This window comes from Scyliorhinus canicula, chromosome 11 (genome assembly GCF_902713615.1).
Source record: "Scyliorhinus canicula chromosome 11, sScyCan1.1, whole genome shotgun sequence".
Taxonomy (NCBI): Eukaryota; Metazoa; Chordata; class Chondrichthyes; order Carcharhiniformes; family Scyliorhinidae; genus Scyliorhinus; species Scyliorhinus canicula.
Genome location: NC_052156.1, coordinates 111041974 through 111065851, shown reverse-complemented (window position 1 = coordinate 111065851; position 23878 = coordinate 111041974). Strand labels below are relative to the sequence as shown.

Here is a 23878-nt window from a genome sequence, read left to right as displayed (position 1 = left end):
TGTCAACATAAATTTCAATATTCAGCAGGCTTTTCTTTCCAGCATGTAAATGAAGAGACTGAGAGAGGCTGAGAGACAGAGAGAGAGGATTGGTGATGGGACTTTGCCAACCTTAACTAATTCCAGTAACATTGTGTGAATCTGAATATCTGTTGAGTCCTTTTTACACTGACGTTAAATTCCTGAATGGCTAAGAGGTAGTTTAATATAAATCAAGTTTGTAACTGTTGTGGTTTCCTACTGTTCAAACTCAACTCACTTTGAGACAAATTCTGGAGTTTTCTTTCAAGTGTATTTTTCTATTGCCGTGTTTTACTGCCGCCTCCAGCCAGAATGGGAATGGGACGCAGCCGCTAGATCCTGGGAGTGGCTTTTTCCGAGATTTTCGAAGGTTGTTACACCTCGCGGGATCTGACCATATCTTGCAAGACGTCGCACTCTGAACCCCACCCACAATGTGAGGAACCCTCAATCTCTCACAGTTAAGTGAGTTTAATGATGTTGGATGCTGTGTCGGACGGCCACCCAGCATCTATCTGCCTCGCCTAGGAGACCCCCGCTGGGTGCCGTTTAGCACTGGTCCCCACAAATCAGGCAGAACGGCACTTGCAGACCTGCACTTGCAGGTGATCGGAGGCCCCCGGGTGGCTGGCCTCTGGCCCTGGGTAACACGCTGGCATTGCTGGTGCTACCTTGGGCACCTTGGAACTGCTAGCCTCGCACCCTAGCAATGTCATCTGGACACCTTGGCGGTGCCACCCTGGCATTGCCAAGGTCCAAACTAGCAGTTAGCCCGCGCCTGGTATCGGGACTGGAGGTGCCCTGCCTGTTTGAGGTGGGGTGCAGGGAGGGGGGGGGGGGGGGGGGGCGGGGCGGAGCGAGGACCTCCTTTTGGTGGGGTCCAGGGATTGTGTCAGGGGTCACTTGCTGGAGCGCCGCAGTGCAGGAAATGCGACTGAGTGTGGCCTCAGCGGAGCACTTCCTGCTGGAGATCAAAAAAGGAAAAGTGCCCTTAGCTAGGAACGACCTCGCTAATCCTGCCCAGAACAGATTTTAAGTTAAATTGCGCCTTATATCTCTATGTGCCGCACAATAAGACATTGTTACTTCGGTAAGCTTTTTTTTAAAAAACGTTTTCATTGGTTTTCACATCTTGTATTTCACAATTCATAGTTTACCTATTACAAAACAGTGCCAAAAAAAGGAAAATAATAAAGGCAAACAGAAATCAGCGTATATAATTCGAGGCAATTAGAGATCTTCCCTCCCGCTGTGGCCGTGACCCCCCTTTCATCAGCAAACAGTCGCCGTGTCTATTTACAGTTTGGGGTTTGGGCTTCAGCTTGTCCTCGGACCTGTCCCCTGCAGCTTTATCCCTTGTCCCTCTTGTTCTCTTTGCGTAATTTCGCGCCCCCCTCACCCCGTTTCCCCATTCCCTCTTCCCCTCCCCCTCACTTTCCTTTTCCTCTTTGTCCCGTGACTCATTAGTGTCTCCCCACCCCCGCCTCTTTATCTCACCCTCTCACCCCCCACCCCCCTTTTCCGACAGGTTGCTGGCTACAAACAGACCTTGGAATAAGTTGGTGAACGGCTTCCACATCCTGTGGAAGCCTTCTTCCGACTCCCGGATGGCAAACTTTATTTTCTCCAGCCTGAGAAATTCCGCCAGGTCAGACAGCCAGTCTGCAGCCTTGGATGGTGCTGCCGATCAGCAACCGAGCAAGATTCTCTGGCGGGAGATCAGGGAGGCAAAGGCTAGGGCGGTGGCCCCCCTTTCCCATGAAGAGTTCTGGCTTCACTGAAACCCTGAAGACTGCCACCTTTGGGCATGGCTCCATCCTCACTCCCACAACCCTGGACATGGCCTCAAAGAAGGTTGTCCAGTACCCAACAAGTCCGGAGCAAGCCCAGAACATGTGGGTGTGATGGCCCAGCCTCCCTGGCACCATTCACATTTGTCGTCCACCTCCAGAAAGAACCCATTGATTCGGGTTCTGGTTCGGTGTTCTCTATGCACCACCGTTAGCCCTGTGCATGTGGAGGTGGAGTTCGCCCTGTGTAATGCTTTGACTCAGAGCTCTCCCCCTATCTCTGTGACTAGTTCCTCCTCCCATTTTTTCTTTGTTTCATCCATACGTCCATCAACAATCGCCGTTACATTTCCACACAGTTTCCATTCCCTAGGCCGCCCGAGTCCTGCAGTTCTCCTACAAATGAGTGTACTTGAATGTACTGGTATCAGGAGTATGCCATTGTTTCCTTCGGAAGAGGTTTTTGACCTGAGTGTATCTCAGGTTGTTTCCTCTTGGTAACTGGAAGCTCTCCATGAGTTCCCCCAAAGCAGCTACTCTGTCATCTGCGTACATGTCCCTAAACCTCAGAGTCCCCTCATCCTGTCTCCACCTATTGAAGATGGCGTCCATTATTGCAGGAGTGAACCTGTGGTTGTTGCAGATGGGGGCCATGGTGGACATTTCGGTTGGGACGAAATGTTTCCTAATTTGGTACCCTGCCTGGAGCATGGCTACTATCACTGGGCTCCTCGAGTATTTGGCCGGGAGGGGAGGGGGGAGGTGGGGTGGCAGGGATGGAAGAACATCTGTTGCTAGGTCTCGGAGGGACGTCCCTATACATGAACTGCCCTCCCTCTTCACCTGCTCTGTTCCCGGTTCTTTCACCCACCTAGTACTGTTTTTGCGGTGGCCGCCCAGTGGTAGAATTGTAGATTTGGGAGATATGCCTCCCACGGATCTTTCCCTTTGTAGGACCATCTTTAGGATCCTCTGGCACTTCGCTCGCACCCCCGCACCCCCTGCCCATGCAGAAATGCTATCATTAGCTTGTAGATGTGTTGAAAAAGGTTTGGGGGTGTAGATTGGGAGGAATCTACATGTGGTGATCCACTGTGTAATTGTGTGTGTGCCTGTATTAGGGGATGTACAGCAGTACCTGTACTACAGGTTCGCCGGTAGCCCCTGCCGGCTAGCTCCGCCCACAAGAAGCCGTATAAATATGTATGAGTTCTCCTGAGCAGCCATTCTACCAGCTGCAGTCAGAGGATAAACATCTAACTGTAATAAAGCCTCTCTTGTACCCATCCGTGTCTTTAGTACAATTGATAGTGCATCACTACACAGGCGAAGAACCTGGGCAGTGCATTCATTTTTATCATCTGTATCTTCCCTGCCAGGAAGATTGGGAGTGGGCCCCACCTCTGCAGGTCCCTTTTGACTTCCTCCACCAGACTCATCAGGTTCCAGTTGTGGATCTGTGTCCAGTCTTTGCCTATTTGGATCCCCAGGTAGCGGAATTTGGTCTGGGCTTACTTGAACGGCAGTCACCCAGCTCTGTCTCTCCCCCTTACGAGTTCACAGAGAAGATCTCGCTCTTGATTAGGTTAAGCTTGTAACCTGAGAAGGCTCCAAATTCATTATCCCTTCCATGCTGGTCCGGTGATTTGAGATGGAGAGGAGCATGTCACCTGCTTAGAGTGAAACGCTATGCTCTCTGTCTCCTCTTTGAAAACCTTCACACCCCTTCGCCACTCTGAGGGTGATCACCAGTGGCTTGATTGCCAGGGCAAACGGATGAAAGCAAATTACTGCGGATGCTGGAATCTGAAACGAAAGAGGGAATGCTGGAAAATCTCAGCAGGTCTGTCGGGAGTGAAAAGAGCTAACGTTTCAAATGACAAAGTCATCGGACGTGAAGCGTTAGCTCTTTTCTCTCCCTACAGATGCTGCCAGACCTGCTGAGGTTTTCCAGCATTTTTTTCTTTCGTTGCCAGGGCAAACAGCAGGTTGCTTTGGTGAACTGACTGCAGTGGAGTAGTGAGTGATGTGACATTATAATTATAAATGTATACACACGCGTAACAATATAGTTCCTTGCTCTTCTTGAACAAGATAACCATGTAACAGTAACCATCTCCAGATTAACATTCCTCTTGGACATTTGTTTTCCAGAGAGAGTCACAATTACTTCGAAGGATGCAAGATGGGTTGGTGCTTGGTGGCTTGGGTTTTTAATTGCCGGAGCATTTTCCCTTCTTTTTTCCGTACCATTCTGGTTCTTTCCCAAGTCGCTAACCAAAGAGACACAAAAGGAAGAACGTGGCAAGACCTCTGAAAAACTGGAATTTATCATCCAGGACCAAAGTGAACCTGTCGGAAATAAGCCTGTACCAAAGATTTCAACACTAGACAAGGGCAAGTGTCAGCCATTCTACAATTTTGCACTAATATATGAAAAATCTATCAATTGCGCCGTTAAGTAAGCTACCTGTGGGATCCTGGCTTTATTGTGACACACTTTATTCTTCCTAATAAATGAATGTATATTTACACAGCACCTTTCATGAATTTCAAATGCCCCCATGGCACTTTACAGCCAATTAAGTATTCTTCAAGAAGTGTAGAGCCTGGGGAGGTGGGAGGGGTGGGAGGGGGGGGGGGGGGGGGGGGGGTGGTCATGGTAGCACAGTGGTTAGCACTTTGCTTCAGAGCGCCAGGGTCCCAGGTTTGATTCCCGGCTTGGGTCACTGCCTGTACGGAGTCTGTACGTTCTCACTGTGTCTTTTCTTTAATAAATATTTTTATTCTCCATTTTCACATTTTCTTCAGAATTTACACCCCACCAACAAACAGTAAACGGCAACGAATACAATGTTAATCCCCTTATTAACAACAACGATCCCATCCTCCCACCAACCCCCAAATAATGCCTCACCTGACAATATAAGCATCAAATAAAACAAACCCTTTCAGGTGGAAAAAAAAAGGAAAAAAGAATCAGGAATCGCCTATGGTCACCATTGATATATACAGTCCTCCCCCAATATCCAATGCCATCCAATCCCCGAAAGAGTACCATAAATGACACCCATGAATTGTACACACCCCCCCCCCCCACCCCCCACCCAGACGCCTCCCCTCCACTTCCTCTTGTTAACTCCTCCCCCAACCTCGGTTGCTTCCCCCAACTTTCCACCCCGGCTAGACTCATCGGAACCTGTTCTTCCGGGCTCCGATGGCCGCAGCCCCTCCCCCCACCTCACTCCCGTTCACTGGCCGGCTTAAACCAGCCAGTGTGGAGGCCCCCGCCCGGGTCTCCTTCCCACTTGCCTGGTCCCAGGGAAACCAAGAAACCCCCTTTAGCAGACAACCTCAGCATACACACCCAAGGGGCTGGTTTAGCTCACCAGGCTAAATTGCTGGCTTTTAAAGCAGACCAAGCAGGCCAACAGCACGGTCAATTCCCGTACCAGCCTCCCTGGACAGGCGCCGGAATGTGGCGACTAGGGGCTTTTCACAGTAACTTCATTGAAGCCTACTCGTGACAATAAGCGATTTTCATTTTTAATTTCAAGCCCCAAAGAGCCATCATTGCAAATGAAAGTCCCATCTCTTCCCATGTCCAAATATATACAGCGTCGACTCATTTAGTACATACACCAACACGCAGTGAAAAAATACAGTTACATGAGGCGACATCGGTACACGACTATTTCTCAATTCTGCCACAGTCCTTCTGCCTTCGCAAACTCCTCCGCTGCTTCCGCTGTCCCAAAATGAAAGTCCTTGGATTTGTAGGTCACCCTCAACTTAGCTGTATATACTATGCCGCACTGCACCTTACTGATGTACAGTGCCTTCTTGACCCAGCTGAAGGCAGCCCGTCTCCTCGCCAGCTCCACCATAAAGTCCTGGTATGTGCGTATACCAGCTCCAGCCCACTGCACCACCCACTTCTGCTTTGCCCAACACAGGACTTTCTCCTTCACGCTATACCTACGGAAACACAGAGTTACTACTCTTGGTGGCGCACTCGCCTTTGGTATAGGCCTCCACGTCCGATGAGCCCAATCCAGCTCATATCGGGAGGGATCGTCCCCCTCCCCCAATAGCTTCGCCAACATCGTGGCAAAATACTCCGTTGGCCTCGGGCCTTCCACCCCTTCGGGCAGACCCACAATCCTCCGATTCTGTCGCCTGGATCTGTTTTCCAGGTCTTCCATTTTGTCTTGCAGACCCTTGTTGTCTCTATCACCCTCCGCAACTACTTACCCATCGAGGTGAGTTGATCACTGTGCTGCGATAATGCCTTTTCCACTTCCTTCAGTGTCTCATCCTGCTCCTGCACCTCCGCCGCTGCGCTTGATACCGCCGCCCTCACCGGGGCAACTGCCTCCACCACCAGCACTTTCAAAACTGCCCCCATCTCCTTCTTTATCGCTTCCATGTGTTTTGTGAACTGATTTTCAAGTTCTTCTGCTGTGAGCGATGTGGCCTCCCCTGGTGCTCCAGCCTCCGCTTTCTTTACAGTTCCTGCGCTGAGTTTTTCAATCCTCCGCGGACTTCCGTTAACTCCGTTTTTCTCCCAAACTTGGACATTCCTCCTCGCTGTGCCTTCTTACAGCCTTTTCAACCTCCGTTGTCCCCAGGACCGGGTGTTCAAACTCCAAAATTCCTATTCCCGAGCGGGAGCCCTCCAGTGTGTGGCTGCCTCTCGCCCGCCATCACCGGAGGTCGCATGTTCTCCCTAAGTCTGCGTGGGTTTCGACCGGGTGCTCCGGTTTCCTCCCACAAGTCCCGAAAGATGTGCTGTTAGGTAATTTGCACAATTTGAATTCCCCCTCCGTGTACCCGAACAGGCGCCGGAATGTGGCGACCAGGGGCTTTTCACAGTAACTTCATTGCAGTGTTAATGTAAGCCTACTTGTCACAATAAAGATTATTATTATTATGTTGCAAAGTAGAAAAACAAAAAGCCAATTTTCACCCTACTCGGTACCACAAACAGTAATGTGATAAATGACCAGAACATTTGTTTCAGATGCTGCTTGAGGGGGAATGTTAACCAGGATACCATGAGAACTGAACTGCTCATGTTGAAATAGTGTTTGGGGATCTTTAATGGCCTTCCAAGGGGTCAAACAGGTCCTCGGTTTCGCACTTCATCTGAGAGACTGTGGGCGGAATTCTCCGACCCCTCGCAGGGTCGGGGAATCACCCTGGGCTGGCGTAAATCCCGACCCCGCCGTGGACAGAATTCTCCGCCACCCGGGAATCGGCGGGAGCGGGAATCACGGCGTGCCGATTGGCGGCCCCCGCGGCGATTCTCCGGCCCGCGATGGGCCGAAGTCCCGCCGCTGACAGGCCTCTCCCGCTGGCGGGAATTGAAGCACCTCTGGTGCTGGCGGGATTGGCGACGCGAGCGGGCCCCGGGGTCCTGGGGGGGGGGGCGCGGGGTGATCGGACCCCGGAGGGTGCCCCACGGTGGCCTGGCCTGTGATCGGGGCCCACCGTGGGGGCGCTCTTTTTCTTCCGCCGCCGCCACGGCCTCCACCATGGCGGAGGCGGAAGAGACCCCCCTACCATGCATGCGCCGGTGGTGATGTCAGCGGCCGCTGAAGCACCGGCGCATGCACAAACCGACGAAGGCCTATCGGCCAGCCCTGACGCCGGGCGGCGGGCATCAAAGGCCTTTCCCGCCGGTTTTGCCGCCAGTTGGCGTGGCGCCAACCACTCCGGCGTGGGCCTAGCCCCTAAAGGTGCGGAGAATTCCGCACCTTTGGGGGGGGCCCGACGCCGGAGTGGTTGGCGCCACCCCGCTACGCCGGGAGCTCCCGCCCTGCCGGGTAGTGGAGAATCCCGGCCAGTGTCTCTATTTGTGCAGCACTCTCTCGGTACTGCACTGGACTATCAGTCTGGATTATGTGCTCAAGACTCTAAACTTAATCCAAGACCTTCTGACTCTGAGGTGAGACTGAGACTAAATTACCAGCAGGAGTGGAAGGATCCCTTAAATAACCATGAATTGGCCAATTGCGTGGCAAAACTGGCCAAGGACAGCCAGGTTGCCCAACATCTGCCCCACTACTGGTAAATTCCGAGTGGAGGTGGATAGGCCATGGGCATGATGCTTCCCTTGTCACTATGTGTCTTGATATTTACACCCTCTCACCCTTCGCTTCCAAGACTGGTAAAAATCTGACTGCAAGTTTTACAGCAACACCAGTTGTGTAAGTAATGCCCACCAAGGTAAACCCAAAAGATCATCCCGTTGCGAGTGATTCTTTGAAACTGTACACTATTTAATTTTTAACCTTTGTTCTAGTGAGAGCCTTTAGATATGCTTTTATTTTCATGTTTAATAGTTCAACACTCGGAATTGTCAAAATGGCAGGTATCCATAGCAGGTCAGTCAGCATTTAAAGAGAGCGTAAACATGTGAATGACACTTCCAGTCTGCAACTCCTCCATCCAAACTGATCAAGGTTATGCACCTCGATTTGTCAATGAGCTGCCTTGGCTCTTCTCAGATGCTGACTGACCCGCTTGCACAATGTTCTTTGTTATTTTACTTGGGGAAAAAAAAAGCTTTATGTGAGGACAGTCAATATGATATAGGAGAGAGCAAAAGATCATGTTGATTTACTGAAGTTTTCAAATGGTATTGACGAGATTGACGGAGAACGTTGATATGATACCTTGTAATTGTATTGTCAGGCAGCTTTTACGAAGGTTCACACTGCTGATCAATGGTCAAAATAAGGAGTTAGGGATTAGAAGGATAAGTAAGCACAGGTTTGAAAATTGACTTAAGAATATGAGAAGTGGAATACCAGATATAAAACGATTTCCAGTGGAGGTGGTGCAATATTGGAGGTTGTCCAGTATTTTCTGTAAAAAGATTTTCAGCTGAAAGGAGATTATTTATGGGGAATGTAAAAAGGGATGATTAACAAAGAAAAGGCCATTGCTGACTATTCTAGTTGGATTTTGTGAATGATATCACTGATTAGCAGAATGGCTATGAATGTTGTCTATTTGGACTTTGAGAGATGCTTGATTTGGTTAGACACAGAATCCATATAGTGCAGAAGGAGGCCATTCAGCCCATCGAGTCTGCACGAACTCTCTGAAAGAGCACCCTACCTAGGCTCACTCCCCTGCTGTTTCCCTATAACCTAACCTGCACAACCCAGGACACTAAGAGGCAATTTAGCATGGCTAATCCACCTAACTTGCACATCTTTGGACTGTGGGAGGAAACCGGAGCACCCGGAGGAAACCCACGCAGACACGGGGAGAATGTGCAGACTCCACACAGTCACCGAGGGCCGGAATTGAACCTGGATCCCTGGTGCTGTGAGGCAGCAGTGCTAACCACTGTGCCACCGTGCCACACACCAAGAAATTAACAAAACTTAAAATGCAAAGATTTGGAAATAATCCTGTAACATGGACTCAGGACATGATTTGGATGGTTAACAGTGGGAATTCTTTTCTTGAAACAGGAAATGATATTTGGTGGTATCATTTAAAGGATTATTCAGCTTTTTGTTTTTAAAAAAGGAAAATTTATTGCTTGATGTCCCTCCCATTAAGAATAAATCTATGAGGAATATAGCATTGCGAATCATATGGATGCTCATGAAATAGGAGAAGAAGCACAGGGTAACTTCCTGAAAGCTCCACTAAAATTGGCAGCAAGATCTTGCAGCAAATTCCAGAAGTGGGACTTGGCAATTGTGGTAGCGTTGCCCCTTTAAGGGGTGGCTTTTCAATAGGCACATGACCCACTCAGGGCCCACTCAGGGCCTATCATGTGGGAGCATGCCAACCTTGACCAATGGGGGAAAAGCGTGGACCCTGGGAGTAGGGCCCCAGGCAGTGTGTTCTGGGAGTCAAGGAGTATGACCTCTGTGCCTATATATATAGTTAAAACTCATTGGTGTTTCCAAGAAACCACTTTGTTATCCAAGAAACCTCCTCAGTGATACTTTGTGCTACTTTATTGGCGACAAGAGTATGGTGAATGTATTGCTGTAACAATTCACCATGTGCTTATCTGTATTACGCTGTTGCCCATATGGACTCCACCTATGGACCATTGTATGGTATTACCTATAATGTAGCATGTTGGGGCCTGTGTGGGCTCCACCCCTGACTCCACCCCTTGAGGGGAGGTGTAAAGAGCAGTCGCCCTGTAGGCGGCTCCCGCGAACAGTTCAGTCGCAGGCAGGCACTGTTCTAGTTGATTAAAGCCACAGTTTACTTCTATTCCTGGTTTCGTATGAATTGATGGACACATCAATTTAATCAACTACAACGCCACTATGGAATTGGCCCTCAAACTTGACCGACTGGAACTCAATCCCCAGGCCGCAGAGGCAAAAGAGATTTTTTCACCCTGGCTCTGCTGTTTCGAGGCCTACCTCACCGCCTCCGCCTCCTCCTCGCCTTCCATCTCCGACGAACAGAAGCTGAGTCTCCTCCACGCATGGGTGAGCCATCGAATCTCTGTTCAACTCGAGGAAGCCTCCACCTACGCAGACGCCCTCGCGATGATAGAGCGCCTCTATCTACATAAGGCCCATGAACGAGGTATACGCACGGCATCTCCTCACCACTCGCCACCAGCGTCCCGGGGAATTACTGGAAGAGTACCTACGCAACCTTAAAGTCCTTGCACAAAGGTGCAATTACCAGGACGTTACGGCCACTCAACATATGGACCTTGCCATCCGGGACACCTACGTGGCTGGAGTCAGGTACAACTACGTGAGGCAGCGCCTACTTGAAAAAGGCGCCCTAGACCTGGAAGAGACGATAAAATTAGCCTCCTCTCTGGAAGTAGCGTTCCAAAGCTTTAACACGTTCCCGTCTAATCACGTGGACCCCCGACATAAAGAATACTCCAGGCCTGTGCCGTGCTACCCGCCCAGCATTGGGGGCTACCCTGTTATTTCTGTGGCCAGCCTCAACACCCTAGGCAGCGCTGCCCAGCCCGGAACGCGTACTGCAGTGACTGCGGGAGAAAAGGACATTTTGCTAAAGTTTGCCTGGCCAGGTCCAAAAACTCTAAATCACAGGCCCAACCCTCCGACTCACAGGCCCGCAGATCCCGCAGTGTGGCAGCATGTCTGCCGCCCCCCCTCCTCCCACCCCTCCCCTCCCGGACGCATCATCGGCCTCGTGCTGTCCGTGGGGGCAGCCATCTCCAAGCTAGCATAACATGTGCGATTCATGGTGGCCGCCATCTTGGGCGGCATCTTCCTCACCGCTCGACACGTGCAACCAACGGGGGGCAGCCATCTTGGGACAACCCCAGCACCTCCGACCACGCTGGCTACCCGCAACTCAGCGCGGTCAGCCTTGACCAGTCGCGACCCAAACACCTCTGGAGCTCTATGGTGACCGTCCGGGTAAACGGACACGAAACACCCTGTCTCTTTGACTCTGGGAGCACGGAGAGCTTCATTCATCCAGACATGGTAAGGCGCTGCTAGCTCCCAATCTTCCCTGCGCATTAAAAACCATCTCCCACGATTCTGGGTCACACTCGGTGCAGATCCGGGGCTGCACTACCGCAACCCTCGCAATACAGGGCGCCGAGTACGCCGATTTTAAATTATATGTACTCCCCAACCTCTGCGCTCCTCTTCTATTGGGACTGGATTTCTAATGTAACCTCAGGAGCCTAACTCTGAAGTTCGGCGGGCCCCTACCCCCACTCACCGTATGTAGCCTCGCGACCCTAAAGGTCGATCCTCCCCCGCTCTTCTCACCGCCGACTGCAAACCAGTTACCACCTGGAGCAGGCGGTACAGCATCCAGGATAGGACTTTTATCAGGTCCGAGGTCTAGCGGCTCTTGAGGGAGGGAATCATCGAGGCCAGCAATAGCCCCTGGAGAAGCCAGGTGGTGGTCGTCAGGACCGGGGAAAAGAACCGGATGGTGGTAGATTACAGCCAAACCATAAACCGGTACATGCACCTCGATGCGTACCCCCTTCACCGGATCGCAGACATGGTTAATCAGATAACGCACTATCGGGTGTTCTCCACGGTGGATCTGAAGTCTGCGTACCACCAGTTCCCAATCCGCCCGGAGGACGCCACTACACGGCTTTTGAGGCAGACGGCCACCTCTTCCACTTCCTCCGGGTCCCCTTTGGCGTCACGAACGGGGTCTCGGTCTTCCAAAGAACGATGGACCGAATGGTAGACCAGTACGGGCTGCGGGCCACATTTCTGTACTTGAACAACGTCACCATCTGCGGCCATGATCAGCAGGACCACATTTCTGTACTTGAACAACGTCACCATCTGCGGCCATGATCAGCAGGACCACGATGCCAACCTCCAAAGATTTCTCCAAACTGCCCGATCCCTTAACCTCACTTACAACAAGGAGAAGTGCGTTTTCCACACAACCAGACTAGCCATCCTCGGCTACGTCGTGGAAAACGGGGTTCTCAGACCCGACCCCGACCGTTTGCGCCCCCTCCTGCAACTCCCCCTTCCCCACTGCCCCAAGGTCCTGAAAAGGTGCCTCAGGTTCTTTTCATATTACGCCCAGTGGGTCCCCAGCTATGCGGACAAATCCTGTCCACTAATCAAGGCCACCATCTTCCCACTGGCGGCTGAGGTCCGCCAGGCCTTCAGCTGCATCAAGGCAGATATTGCCAAAGCCACGAAGCACATGGAGGACGCGTCCGTCCCCTTCCAGGTGGAGAGCGACGCATTAGAGGTCACCCTCGCCGCTGCCCTCAATCAGGCAGGCAGGCCTGTAGCGTTTTTTTCACGAACCCTCACCACCTCTGAAATTCGACTCTCCTCAGTCGAAAAGGAGGCCTGAGCCATCGTGGAAGCCGTGTGGCACTGGAGGCACTACCTCGCTGGTAGGAGGTTTACCCTCGTCTCCGACCAACGATCGGTAGCCTTCATGTTCGATAATACGCAGCGGGGCAAAATCAAGAATGATAAGATCTTGAGGTGGAGGATCGAACTCTCCTCTTATAATTACGATATAGTATATCGTCCTGGGAACCTCAACGAACCCCCAGATGCTCTGACCCGCGGCACATGCGCCAGCGCGCAAGATGACCAACTACGTACTATCCAAGATGACGTCGTGGATGACGATGGCTTCTCCACTACATCAAGGCCCGCAACCTGCCCTACTCCATGGAGGAGGTCGGAGCCATGACCAGGGACTGCCAAATCTGTGCGGAGTTAAGCCGCACTTCTATCGACCGGATAAGGCCAACTTGGTCAAGGCATCCCGGCACTTTGAGCGCCTCAGTATCGATTTTAATGGAGCCCTCCCCTCCAACAACCGCGACACATATTTCCTCAACATCATCGACGAGTTCTCCCGCTTCCCCTTTGCAATCCCTTGCCCCGACATGACCGCGGCCACCGTCATTAAATCCCTATATAGTGTCTTCACCCTGTTTGGTTTCCCCACATACGTCCACAGTGACCGGGGCTCATTGTTCATGAGCGACGAACTGCGTCAGTACCTGCTGAGCAAAGGCTTTGTCTCGAGCAGGACTGCCAGTTGTAACCCCAGGGGAAACGGCCAGGTGGAGAGGGAGAACGTGACGGTCTGGAAGACCGTCCTCCTGGCCCTACGGTCTAGGAATCTCTCGGTCTCCCACTGGCAGGAGGTCCTCCCCGACGCACTCCACTCTATTAGGTCCCTACTTTGCACGGCCACAAACGAGACCCCCCTTGACCTCCTATTTGTTTTCCCCAGGAAATCCACCTCAGGGGCGTCGCTTTCACCCTGGCTGAAGACACCGGGCCCGTCCTGCTCCGCAAGCATGTCAGGAGCCATAAGTCCGACCCCCTGGTCGAGAGGGTCCAGCTCCTGCACACCAAACCCCAGTACGCTTATATCGAACACCCCGATGGCCGACAGGATACGGTCTCCCTCTGGGACCTAGCACCCACATGTTCCACTACCACCGTCACCCCATCTTACCCCACCCAACCTACGCTGACCAGCACCCCTGCCCCCTACGTGGTACCCGCATTCCCTCCCGCCATTCCCCATTCACCGACCCACAGGAATGAAACTCCAGAAGACACGCTCTCAGAGTCCACGTTTGTACCCGCACCGGCGACTTCACTACCAATGCCAGCACGGATGAGTTCGACGCCCGGGCCAGTGGCGATACCAGAGCTTCGGCGATCACAGCGCACAATCCGTGCGCCAGACAGGCTGAACCTTTCATAGGGAAACTTGATCCGTTCGACCAAGGGGCTGAAGACTGCAGCCAATAAATCAAGAAGTTCTGGAATCTTCCTACCACTAGTGAGATCATGGGGAAAGCTGAGCATTTTGTTAATGGTTTGTGGGCCCCAGATCTGCAACCTCATTAGGAATTGAACATCCCCGGAGGTCCCAGACACAAAATCGTTTGACCAATTGGTGACACTTGTCACCCCCATTTCAACCCCAGACCCGCCATTATACTGCAGCGCTATAAATGTAATTCAGTCAACAGGGACCCGTGAGAGACAATTTCAGCATTTGTGATCAATGCTTCGCCAAATGGCTGCACAACACAAATTTGGCTCATCGTTAAGCGACATGCTGCCCGACCGTCTGGTTTGTGGCATCAAGAATATCTATGTATAAAGAAAATTGTTCACCTAAATGAAAATTATCCTGGATAAATTACCCTAAGCTCCTGACCTCATTACAACCTTGGTTCAAACATGGACTAAAGAGCTGAATGCGAGAGATAAAGTGAGAGTGACTGCCCTTGACATCAAGGCAGCATTTGACCGAGTTTGGCATCAAGAAGCCCTAGCAACACTGGAGTCAATGGGAATCAGGGGGGAAACTCTCTGCTGGTTGGAGTCATACTTGGCACAAAGGAAGATAGTTGTGGTGGTTGGAGATCAATCATCTCTACTCTGGGGCATCACAGCAGGAATTCCTCACGGTAGTATCCTAGACCCAACCATCTTCAGCTGCTTCATCAATCACCTCCCTTCCATCATGAGGTCAGAAATGGGGATTTTTTGCGAATGACTGCACAATGTTCAGCACCATTTGTGACTACTCAGATAATGAAGCAGAATGTGTTCAAATGCAGCAAGATCTGGACAATATCCAAGCTTGGGTTGACAAGTGGCAAGTTACATTCACACCAGGCAATTACCATATCCTACAAGAGAGGATCAAACCATCATCCCTTGACATTCAATGGCATTACCATCACTAAATCCCCCATAATCAACATCCTGGGTGTTACCATTGACCAGAAACTGAACTGGGCTAGCCATATTAATACTGTGGCTACCAAGGTAGGTCAAAGACTAGGAATCGTACGGCGAGTAACTCACCTCTTGACCCCCCAAAGCTTGTCCACCATCTACAAGACACAAGTCAGGTGTGCAATGGAATACTCTCCACTTGTCTGGATGAGTGCAGCTCCAACAACACTCAAGAAACTCAACAGCATCCAGGACAAAGCAGCCCGCTTGATTGCTCCCCCTTCCATAAACATTCAAATCCTCCACCACCGACGAACAGTGGCAGCCGTGTTCACCACCTGCAAGATGCACTGCAGTAACTCACCAAGGCTCCTTAGACAACACCTTCCAAACCCACAACCACTACCATCTAGAAGGACAAGAGCAGAAGACACCTAGGTACGCCATCACCTGGGGGTTCCCCTCCAAGTCACTCAGCAACCTTACTTGGAAATATCTATCCATTCCTTCACTGTCACTGGGGCAATGTCCTGGAACTCTCTCCCAAACAGCACAGTTGGTGTACCTACTCATCAGGGATTGCAGCAGTTCAAGAAGGCCGCTCACCACAACCTTGTTAAGGGCAACTAGGGACGGGCAATAAATATTGGCCCACATCCCGTAAATGAATTTAAATATTGTGGCCTGGCCCACAATCGGGGTCCACCAATCGGCAGGCGGGCCTGTGCCGTGGGGGCACACTTTTTCTTCCACCCCGCCATGACCTTCACCATGGCGGGGGCGGAAGAGACCCCCTCCCCTGCACATGCGCCGGTATGACGTCAGCAGCCGCTGGCGCACCGGGGCATGCGCGAACTTCCGCCACCTGGCGAAGGCCTTTCGACCCCGGCTGGCGGGAACCACTCCGGCGCAAGCCTAGCCCCTCAATGTGAGGGCTTGGCCCCTAAAGGTGCGGAGAATTCCGCACCTTTTGGGGAGGCCCGATGCCGGAGTGGTTCACACCGGGTAGGGGAGAATACCGTTCCAGGTTCGTGGTCAACAGCAAGGAAGAAAAGCACAGGAAGTTGGATGAGTGTTACAGATGTAAATGGAAACCACCCGCAAGAGATGATCCATTGCAGAGGTTTCATTTGTTTCAAGTATAACAGGGAGTGCCATATTCAAGCACTTTGCCATGCCAGACAGACCGCCCCTGGTTTTAAAAAAGACAAACACACACACAACTCCACTGTATAATGTAGAGAAAAGTCCAGAAGAGAAATCTGTGATCTACAGGTTAAATATGTTTAAAGTAAGCATGACGACTTCCATAGAAATAGCCCTTATGGTCAGGGGGCGACCATTGAGCATAGAGGTCACCACAGGGGTAACGGCCACAGTGGCGGGTGAGCAAAGCTACAAGTACGTTTTGAGGAAAAATCCAACCCCTGAGTCGAAGCAGCACGACTGCTAAATTGATGAAGCATACAGGGAAACCGTCAACATAGAACATAGAACAGTAGAACATAGAACAGTACAGCACAGAACAGGCCCTTCGGCCCTCAATGTTGTGCCGAGCCATGATCACCCTACTCAAACCCACGTATCCACCCTATACCTGTAACCCAACAACCCCCCCCCCCCTTAACCTTACTTTTATTAGGACACTACGGGCAATTTAGCATGGCCAATCCACCTAACCCGCACATCTTTGGACTGTGGGAGGAAACCGGAGCACCCGGAGGAAACCCACACACACAGGGGGAGGACGTGCAGACTCCACACAGACAGTGACCCAGCCGGGAATCGAACCTGGGACCCTGGAGCTGTGAAGCATTTATGCTAACAACCATGCTACCCTGCTGTCAAGATTTTAGGCACCACAGCGACACTTATGTTGTGTCAAGAACAGTCATCTCAATTACCCATGATCGTTGTGGAAGGACAAGGGTCAGCCTCATGGGGCATGTTATGGATTTTCATCTTTGAAAACAGACCAAGGCAGGCCAGCAGCACGGTTCAATTCCCATACCAGCCTCCCCGAACAGGCGCCAGAATGTGGCGACTAGGGGCTTTTCACAGTAACTTCATTTGAAGCCTGCTGGTGACAATAAGCGATTTTCATTTCATTCATTTTCATTTCATTCACTTCATTTCATTTAGAGAATCCTGCCCATGGACTTTGCATTCTTATTTGCATTGGCACAATTGACAACACCATAACTCAAGAAATCGTCTTTATACTGATTTTTCCCCAAATTAAGTTTCTTCTATGTCAGCTGTTAACCAGAGCCCCTGGAGCTCTTCAGAGCTAAAACCAACACTGCTCTGACCTGTCTAAGACTCTCCTAAGCAGCTTTCCCCAACCTCGCAGCCTCAGAAACAGACAAGCCAGTTTTCAGCTGACAGCCTGGAGGCCAAGTTTTATATCTAACAGCCTCTAAGTTTTAGAGCCAAAGTAGTGCCAAAACCTTCATACAGGGAGTTTGAATATCTTCACTGAACCAGGTCAAGACATTTCCCAGCGGAGCAATTAATGGGTCAGTGCTTTCGTACTCAGGTAGAACTTGGTGTTTCCCCATTTGGGGGGGGTGAGTCCAGCTTCCCAAAAGAAGTATCACAACTCAGTGAAAGGCAACAGATCATTTAAAACCTGAAACCTAGTCTTTGTAAGGAACTTTGCATTGGATCCATTGTGAATAGCTAGGAAAATTGTGGCAAAATAGGTCCTGTCTCATACCTGTTGGACTTAGAAAGGAAACTAGTGCGGATGCATTTAGACCAAATAAGGAGCAGAGAGAGGCTGCAGCCCCAGTGTCTGAATAGATGGATGCGGTAGGCACTACCAATACCCCTGCGATGGACCCGGAAACAAGGGAACCCTCCCACTACTCCTGAGCGGACTAGAGAGCAGGGTTTCCCAATGCACCTGTCGAGATCTCATGGCTATCTTTTGCTGTTGACGAAGGCACTACCTCACCGGTGGAGGAACCAGTCAGGGAACTGAGGTCTTCCATCAGACCTAAGAGATCCCCTTACAGACTGACCTGGTGAAGGATTGTTCTCTACTACCCACTCTGTGTTTCTACCCTCTTGGAACATAGTTAACTATTAATAACATATGATGAATTTATTTATTGATGGACTTAATTTGGGAGAGGGATATGGTAGCGTGGCCCCTTTAAGGGGCAGCTATTCGCAGGGCGCATGACCCGCTTTGAGCCTATCGTGTAGGAGCATGCAAACCCCGACCAATGGGGAAAAGCGCAGAGCCCTGGGTAAAGGAGCCTGCCTGTATGGACCCGGACATCAAGGTGTAAAGACCTTTATGACATACTTCCGTGCCTGTATATAGTTAACCTCATTGCTGCTTCTCTTTATTATACAGGAAACCTCCTCAGTGATACCTCGTTCCACTAGAGCAATATTATTTGAGATTTTGTTTGCAGAAATATATAGAATTGATCCAAACTAAGTTCTCATCAGGTTGTCTGAAATAACATTTGCCTTTTTTTTTGATTTTCCAGGTTTCTTTTCAGCTTTGAAAGCACTGTTTTCAAACAGCCTCTACGTACTGTTATTGTTGTCATTGGTCATACAAATGAATTCTTTCATTGGCATGTTGACCTTTAAACCCAAGTTCATTGAACAGCAGTATGGACAGTCAGCATCCAGAACCAACTTCATCATCGGTTTGTACTTACATTGTCTACATACCTCTGCAGAACTATGTTGAAACGTTGCATTCCTTATGTTTTGGCATGGCCAAGGTCCATGACTAGTTCTTGAGCCAATAGCAATATGCTCTAAACCAGATAGCGAAAGACATTTCCCATCATAGGCATGATGAGTCAAATGGTGGTCTGCTGTACATTGTGATTGCTTGGAGTGATTTTGGGGCCCGGGCCTCTTGCTGATTTCCTTTTCCTCACGTTCGGGAGGTGACTGAGTCTCCTCCCTTCAGTGACAGGGTCAGTTATTAGTGCTCTAATGCTGCCTCTAGCTTGATACTGATTCTCACAGACAATGTCCCAGATTTTTATCCGGTTGACTCGGAAGTATTTTAAAAATGGTGGGAGGAACCAGGTTCTGTTCTGAGACCCCTAATCCCTTTCCTGCTTCCAGCAGTTATGGCCAGCCCAAGGCAAGGGTGCAGGTAGCACTCCCGCGTGCAGCACTCTACTCTTGCCAGCTTCATTGTGGTGGGTGATCTGTTTAAATCCCCTCCCAACCCCTCGGATATTTAGCAGAGTTGGTCCCTTCTGTAAATAGATGTGGCTCATGGGCTCTTGGAGGATGCATGAACCATGGCTGCTGCTGGAATTCTTCCATTGGCAGATTTTAAAATACGATTAAAAACATTCTGATTAGAATCCATATTGTAAGATGTGTTTTAACCACAGTTATTGATTTTGGGCTCAGCTTTGCCATGGGAGCATTGCTGCCTACGGCGCTGAGGACCCGGGTTCGAATCCCGGCCCTGGGTCACTGCTCGTGTGGAGTTTGCACATTCTCCCCGTGTCTGTGTGGGTTTCACCCCCACAACCCAAAGATGTGCAGGATAGGTGAATTGGCCATTCTAAATTGCCCCTTAATTGGAAAAAATAATTGGGTACTCTAAATTTATAAAAAAAAAAAAAATAAAAAAAAAAAAAAAGAAAGCTTTGCCATGGTAACTTGAATATTACATTGATCATAGAATCATAGAATTTACAGTGCAGAAGGAGGCTATTCAGCCCGTTGAGTCTGCTCCGGCCCTTGGAAAGAACAACCTACTTAATCCCACACCTCCACCCCTTCCCCATAACCCAGTAACCCCATCTAACCTTTTTGGGCACTAAGGACAATTTAACGTGGCCAATCCACCTAACCGGCACATCTTTGGACTGTGGGAGGAATCCGGAGCAGCCGGAGGAAACCCAAGCAAACACAGGGAGAACGTGCAGACTCCGCAAAGACAGTGATCCAAGCCGGGGATCGAACCTAGGACCTTGGAGCTGTGAAGAAACTGTGCTAACCACTATGCTACCTTGCCGCCCCAGCATTGTGTAATTCCTTAGAATCTCTCGTGTAATAATCCGATGTGATCCAAATGCCTCGTCAGTTTCTCACTCTGTATTTTGGTATCAACAACACAAAAAAAAATGGATACCATTTCCATTTCATGTGGAAAACCTTTTAGTAACCCACTAAGCAATCGTATATATTTAGAATAATAGTTGCTTAGTAAGAGCAGTATGTTGGAACTCATTACCTAGTAGTCGTTCTGCTGAACAAATTCTTCCACCAGACTTCCAATGACTGGTCAAGGCTAACTTTCTGGCTGCAGTACCAATATCCTTAAGATCTGTAGCTTTCTACCCATTTCTGACCCTGGTCTCTCAGCAGATAAGGTAATGTCTTAAATCGAGTCAATCGATTGGACTGTCAATCCCACCCTGGCCATGCAAAGACAGCCTGCACTTGGTCATTTTCTGTTCTCAGCAGGGAATATCTCCAGGTACCTAGCAGCAACGGATGTGACTTCTACATCTAGCGGAGGCAGGGAGAAAGCCATTCGTGCATACCCAAGGGGAGGACGGCACAGTGGCACAGTGGTTAGCACTGCTGCTTCACGGCGACGAGGACCCAGGTTCAATCCTGGCCCCGGGTCACTGTCCATGTGGAGTTTGCACATTCTTATCGTGTCTGCATGGTCTCACCCCCACAACTCAAAATATATGCCGGGTAGGCAAAATAATTGGGCACTCTAAATTATTTTTTTAAATATGCATACCCAAGAGGGCATGGCCTAGGTCAGTGACTGGTAATTAGCCAGTGCCCCAGTGTCATGTGTGGGTGAAATGTGCTGGGAACCTTTGCCCATGCCAGTGCTGGTGTGATCACCTCCAATGTTGGAATAAGGTAGCGGTTCCTCTATGATTAAGATCTTTGTCCATTTGACTTCTCGCTCACCATGATGGAATTTACCCAACTGAAGGCTCTGTGACTTTATTGATCAGTTTCTTTTCTTGGCTCTCCTTCAAACTTTCCGTTTGCTTCTGTTAGTACTTTTCCTTCCATGTGTGGGTTCATATACCAATGCTGCCACCATGTTATGTTTTGTGGTTCCCAGAAGTTTAAAATAAGCACTTTAGGTTACAAATACTAGAGCTTAGATCAAGTTTTTTTTCCAGATCTGTGTGTGCTGATTGTAGTGCAGTAGTGAGTGTTGTTGCATTCTGACATTCTGTATGCATGTTAATATACTTCTTAAATGACTTCCGGTGGCGGCGATGCTGGAGTGAGTCGCGCATTCGGCGGGCTCTCACTCCAGCGGGGCTTGAGGGCTGATTCCCCGCGATAGCGGGACCACAGAGCGGCAAAAAGGCGGCCGCGAAAAGGCTGGAGAGCGGGCTGCAATCGATGGAACCGTGGGAGGCCAGGAGGTAGAGGAGGAGAGAGAGAAAGAGACAGAGGCAAGGAGCAGAGGAAACTGACCTGAAACTTAAGATGGCGGACACACGGACCTTTCTTGCTCCAGGAGAAGAAAAACAGTTTTGGAGTCGCTGAAGCAGGACAACTTGGACCCACTTCAGATGCTCAAGAGGTAAAAGTTAAGGAGCTGGGAGAAGGAAGGAGGCAGCGAAAGTGCTGAGGAGCGGGCTGCGGCACATGGAACAGCGGAATTCCAGAAGGCAAAAATAAAAGGAGAAAAAGGGACAGAGGCAAGGACCTGAAGAAAATTACCTGCGACTGAAGATGGCGGATACACGGACCCTGGACTCAGCAATCCAGCAGGCGCTGGATAACATGCTCCAGGTAATGAAATCCAGTTTTCAAGCGCTGAAGCGGGACAGCTTGGACCCAATCCAGAAAGCGGTGGATCAGCTGAACCAGAGGCTGGATGCGCAAGATGTTAAAGTTAAGGAGCTGGGAGAGGCGGTGGAGGAGCAGGCGGATGCGCAGACGGTTGCGGCGCTAGAAGTTGACGGGCTGAAAGAGCGGCAGAGAAGACTGCTGGACAGAGTGGAGGAGCTGGAGAATAGAGTCCGCAGGAACCACCTGAGGATGGTCGGCCTCCCAGAGGCGCTGAGGGAGCTGATGCTGCAGCGTTTGTAGCAGACCTGTTGAAGCAGCTGATGGGGGCCGAAGCCTTTCCGCGACCGCCGGAGCTGGAGGGGGCACACAGAGTGCAGGCCGGGCGGACCCCCCCCCCCCCCCCCCCCCCCCCCGCCCGATGGTGATTAGGTTCCACAGGTTCGTAGACAAGGAGTGGGCACTGCGGTGGGAAAAGAGCGCCAGGAGCAGCACGTGGACCAACAGTGTTCTCTGCATTTACCAGGACCTAAGCCAAGAGGTGGCTCGGTGGCGAGCAGCCTTTAAGAATGTCAAGGAGGTGCTGTTCAAGAAGCACGTGAAGTTTGGTCTGCTGTTCCCGGCTCGCCTATGGGTCACGCACCAGGGTCAACACCACTACTTCTCCGAGCCTGAAGAAGCGATGGATTTTGCGAGGGATCAGGGGCTGGTCCCGAAAAGAGGCCCGAATTAGGGCCCGAGGATTACCGTGGGAAGGTACGCTGAATGGGCCTGGACTGCTGTTCAACGGTTTGCTGGGCCAAAGGTGCCAAGCGGAACATTTGGGACTCTTTCCTTTGTTCATGGACATTAGTTTGGGGGGTTTACTTTTTTTTTCTCTTTTTTCTCATGGTTTTTTTTTTTGTTTTTTCCTCTTTTTTTTCTGTTTTTTCCTTTTTGGGCGGATTTGTACTTTTTGTGCAGCTTGCGGAAGACACTGGAGCCAGCTTGCCCCAGTGGGTTGGAGAGGGGGATGGGGCGCCGGGGAGTGGGGAGGAGGACGGGGAAACAATGGGAATGAGACAGGAAGGCGCCGGAGTGTTGAGTCACCGGGCTAGCAAATTGACTAGTCAAGGGAGTCAGGTGGGGGGGGGAGATCACAGCCAGTGGATGGCAGGGGTGGGGGTATCGGGGGATGTGGTTGGGTTGGGGGGGGGGGGGGGGGTTGTTCTGCTGACGTGGAAGGGACTTGAAATAGGCACTGGAAAGGAGGTCGAGGGTGGAGGCATCCAAAGGGCGGGCCAGCAATGGCACGACGCACGGGCCGGGGACCGGCCCGAGAAAGGCTATGGCTGACCGGCGTGGTGAGGGGGGGGGGGGGGGGGGGTTGTGCCCCCCAACCAGGCTGATCACCTGGAACGTCAAGGGACTGAATGGGCCGGTTAAGAGGGCGCGGGTGTTCGCGCACTTGCGGGCTCTGAGGGCGGATGTAATTATGTTGCAGGAGACACGTCTGAAAGTATCTGACCAGACCAGGCTAAGGAAGGGCTGGATTAGCCAGGTCTTCCACTCGGACTTGGACTCGAAGTCCAGAGGGGTGGCAATCATGATCAACAAGCGCATGCAATTTGAGGCAGAGGGCATATTCGCAGACGGGGGGGCAGATACCTGATGGTACGGGGCAGATTGGAGGGGAGAAGAGTGGTGCTGGTGAATATATATGCCCCGAACTGGGATGACGTGGACTTCATTAAAAGAGTGCTGGGGAAGATCCCGGAACTGGATTCTTGCAGGCTAATAATGGGGGGGGACTTCAACATGGTCCTTGACCCGGCTTTGGATTGGTCGTGTCCCAGAACGGGTAGACTCCCAGCAATGGCAAGGGAGCTGAAAGGGTTTATGGAGCAAATGGGGGCAGTGGACCCCTGGAGAGATAGACAGCCGACAGGAAGGGGCTACTCGTTTTACTCGCACGCCCATAAAGTATATTCTAGGATAGGTTTCTTCGTACGAAGCAGGGATTGTACAGGGGAGGTAGAGAACACGGAATACTCGGCAATTACTATCTCAGACCATGCCCCGCATTGGGTAGACCTGCAG

General features: G+C 50.9%; 1 protein-coding gene across 6 annotated transcripts in view; it reads left to right on the top strand.

Annotated features, from left to right (window-relative positions):
• Nucleotides 1-23878, top strand: part of LOC119973289 (solute carrier organic anion transporter family member 1C1-like) — a 103934-nt gene that overhangs the window by 42750 nt on the left and 37306 nt on the right. For all 6 annotated transcript variants that reach the window (XM_038811085.1, XM_038811083.1, XM_038811081.1 and 3 more), the window contains exons 8-9: nt 3966-4208; nt 18529-18693. In XM_038811085.1, the coding sequence (XP_038667013.1) occupies nt 3966-4208; nt 18529-18693 (408 nt within the window). The remainder of the gene's footprint in view (nt 1-3965; nt 4209-18528; nt 18694-23878) is intronic.